Source organism: Cimex lectularius, unplaced genomic scaffold (genome assembly GCF_000648675.2).
Source record: "Cimex lectularius strain Harlan isolate CLEC.00 unplaced genomic scaffold, Clec_2.1 scaffold8, whole genome shotgun sequence".
In the NCBI taxonomy this organism is placed as follows: Eukaryota; Metazoa; Arthropoda; class Insecta; order Hemiptera; family Cimicidae; genus Cimex; species Cimex lectularius.
The window spans coordinates 195,149-199,073 of NW_019392656.1; the positions used below are offsets into that span (position 1 = coordinate 195,149).

Below are 3,925 nucleotides of genomic sequence, written 5' to 3' on the forward strand. Positions count from 1 at the left end.
ACATAAATGGTATGTAAACTTATTTGTTGCCGTGTTCAAATGTTAAAACCATGAGATCTTCTGCCAGCTCAAAACATTAATTACATACATAAATACGGAAAATGCATTTTATAATTTAATCAGAATGGCCACTTGAGCCTGATTTAGATACTTATTGAAAATAAATGTAACCCTCAATTTAACATTTCCAATTCAAACCCTAAACCTATTTCATAACTAAATTTAAAAATGACATAAATGGTATGTAAACGTATTTGTTATAGTGTTCAAATGTCTGAGATCTACAAGACCAGATTTTTCACCATCTCAAAAAAAATTAATTATATAAAAAGGGAATGTTTAACTTTTGTACTTTAATCAGAATCGCCACTGCTGCTAGAAGTGGATATTTCATCACCTTCACTTGATTTTAGCCTATTGTAGATGGCTTGAAGCCTCGCAAGAAGACCCTTGTAGTCAAAGGTGCCTCTAGCCTCTCCAAAAGGATCCTTAACAAACAAATCTTTAAAAGTCAAAAATGGGTGAACACAAAACACGAAAACATTTTTGTGGTTGATTAACAATGATGCAATTAAAAAACCATCACCTGCATTGCACATCCACTAAATTGTAGTTTGGCCTTGACGGCAGATTCATAATATTCATAGAATTGTATAAAAGAATGGTTCATGGCTTCCATAAAAGGCTTGGGAATGTTCAAGCCATAGTCATTCTCCAGCATGCCGCAGACAGCTACACGGATAGTTTCGTACTGTATAATCTCATTATATCTCCTGCTATCTCCAGGAAATCTCTCCTAAAAGCACATTGATACAGTGTATTGCAATTTTTCTCCCGCTGACTTACTCTTTCAAAACCAGGTTCATTATGGTAAGGCTTTTCAGTCAGAAGGCTTTGAATGGAGATGAGGACACTTGAGATTGTGAGTGCAGGGCTCCAAGGCGGTCCAGACCAAGTCCTGCAATAACCAAATTGCACCGTCTAACATTTATTCTCTTTACAAATAACAAACAATAATTACCCCAATATACTGATGCACACCTTTCCACACTTGTATAGGTTCGGGTTAAACCGCACGGAACCACCTGCTGTCGTCATGAATTTAACCTTTGGTGGTTTGATAGGATAATCGGGAGGGCATTTGACAAGGAAATAAAAGAAACCACCAGTGTAAGGTGTATCAAACGACCCGGTGATGAGGGCGTGAATCAAAGTGATGTCCTTTTCATCCTGGATGACAAAGATCCCAGGCGGTGGATCTTGATAAATAGCAAGCATATCCCTGAAAAACAAATCATTTACACAATTTGTTGTTTAACGAGATACAACGGTGCTGAGCTTATATTTCACTCTACAGCACGCATAGCACATGATATTCAATCAATATCCATCGAGCTGTTGAAACAGTTTCATGCTCAGCATGCAAGTGCAAGGTTCAACATGTCTCTCTCAAGTATGAAAAAATGTGATTAGTAAATTTCTAATCATTTTAAGTGATTATCCCAGACAGAATGGCCACTATAAGTGTTAAATTGGCAAGACATGTCTGAAAGATAAAACAAACAGGATGATCATGATATCACATACCACTGAGGATGATTATGGTACAAAAAAACCATTGTTGGATAGACACCTGTCACAAATGCATAAATTTAAGTGTGAAAAATGTAGCTAGATCTTTTCCAACCATTTTTTCCCACTTTCGATGTTTTGGCCTGTCAAAAATGTTTCAGCATAAATATATGTTAAGTAATTATTAGTGAAATGATGGAAGGAGGTCAGTAAGGATGTAACTTTTAGGTTTATCATCCCTGATTAAATGGCCATTGAAAGTGGTGAAATCAGCAAACATGTCTGGCAGACAAAACCAAATAGGTCATGATGATGGTGCCATAATAAACTCATAGTCTAATTAAGACATGTCTTAAGACACATATATTTAACTGTAAAAACAGTTCTTAAATCTTTTCCTATTATATTTATATGCTACCTTTGATGTTTTGGCCTGTCAGGTTAATAAATATACAATGACTAAATATGAAATGATGCGGTTGAGTTGGTGAGATAATTTTTGAGTAGATTATCCCTGAGAAAATTGCCCTTTGAGGTGATGATAAACTCATTGTTTGATTGGCAGTTGTTACAAGATATATAAATTTAAGTGTTAAAAAATGTTGTTAGGTCATTTCCAATCATATTTAAATGCCACCGTCAATGTTTTAGTCAGCCAGGCACATTTTGGCATAAATATACAGTAAATAATTAAATGTAAAATCATGCAGTTGAGTCAGTGAGATGATGACTTTTGGGTTGATTGTCCCTGACAAAATGGCCACTGAAAGTGTTGAAATCGGCAACTGGTAAATCATGGCAACTCAAATATAAATTAAATTAATCCTTATTTCCTTCCTGGTCATAATTGGTCATAATAATTATTCCAATTAATTAAATGTTAAATGATGTGACAGGGTAGGTGAGGTGATGTCTTTTAGATTGATTGTCCCTGATTAAAATGATTATTGCAGGTGTTGAAATGGGAAACATATCCAACAGAAAAAAACAAATAAGACAATCATGATGATCACATACCACTGAGGACGATTATGTTACAATAAACTCATTGATTGAACCTGTCACAAAAAAACATATAATCTTGAAAAAATGTAGGTAGTAGATCATTTACCATATTTTTTTATGTTTCAGCATAAATATAAATTAAAAAATTATATGAGAAATGGTGTTGTGGGGTCAGCAAGGTCATGGCATTTAGGTTGATCATCTCTGATAGAATGATCATTGAAGGTGTTAAAATGGGAAACATGACCAACAGACAAAACCAAATAAGGCAATCATGATGATCACGTACCACTGAGGATGATTATGTTACAAATAAACTCATTGATTGACCCTGTCACAAAATACATATTTAATCGTGAAAAATGTAGGTAGATTGTTTACAATATTTTTTTTTTCAGCATAAATATAAATTAAAAAATGATATGTGAAATGGTGAAGAGGGGTCAAGTAAGGTCCTTGGCATTTAAGTTGATCGCCGTTGACAGAATGGCCCCTAAAGGTGGTAACATCAACAGAACATGACTGACAGACAAATTAAATAGTATAATCATGATGATCACATATGACCGAATATGATGACACAACAATGAACGCATTGTCTGCATGGTACCTGTAATTTAAGTGTGAAAAAATTAAGTTTAGTCGTTTCTAAACATTTTTGTCTGCGTGTCATCGCTGTTTTGACCTGTTAAGATCCATTTCGGCTTCCTGCCATCTTCAATGTGGAATCTGCTGACCAAAATGGCTCGAAACGATTTATCTATAAATTTATCACCCCGAATATTTTAAAAGGAAATCTCATGCTAAAAAATGTTACCTTTAAAGTAAAAATATTGTTTTTTTAATTCTTAAAATATGGGATTTTACCTTTTGACACGAGGGATGCATTGGAGAGACTTGGCCGGGTCTCGGGTCGGCCTGACGGTGTCGGGGGCGGGCGGGCTCTCTTTGGAGGCGGCGGGGGCGGTCGGATCCCAGTCGCCGGGCGGTTCCTTGTCGACGGCCGCTTCCTCGCCGTCCGCTGCACAGGCATCCGAGATTTTCAGCATTTCCTGTGAGCTGGTGCGACCGGCCCACAAATAAAAAGCTGCCTTGCAGCCGATAAAACTCGTAAGATCTCTCGCAGGTTACAATTCGGCGTTTTTGGAGGTTACATTGACATTAACGGCTCTCAGCAATAAATCGATAAACAACTTTATCGATATCACTATGTTTTAAAAACCTGTTGGCGGTATTGGATCCGCGGGTTCACTTTCACTATTACAATTCATGTAACTCCTTCAATCTGATAATTGAATCTGAATTCATCAATCTGATGAAGAACGTTTGATGATTGAAATCCGGATCG

The 3,925-nt window shown here is 36.3% G+C and overlaps 1 protein-coding gene across 1 annotated transcript; it reads right to left on the reverse strand.

The window, feature by feature from the left end:
* Window positions 1-336: 336 nt before the first annotated feature.
* Window positions 337-3,725, reverse strand: LOC106669755 (ubiquitin-conjugating enzyme E2 Z-like). Its single transcript, XM_014399451.2, has 5 exons — window positions 3,445-3,725; window positions 1,022-1,282; window positions 847-958; window positions 587-796; window positions 337-488 (listed from the first exon to the last, which is right to left on the reverse strand). Exons 1-5 carry the CDS (start codon window positions 3,624-3,626, stop codon window positions 354-356), a joined length of 900 nt encoding a protein of 299 aa, XP_014254937.1. The 5' UTR covers window positions 3,627-3,725; the 3' UTR covers window positions 337-353.
* Between the last annotated feature and the right edge of the window lie 200 nt (window positions 3,726-3,925).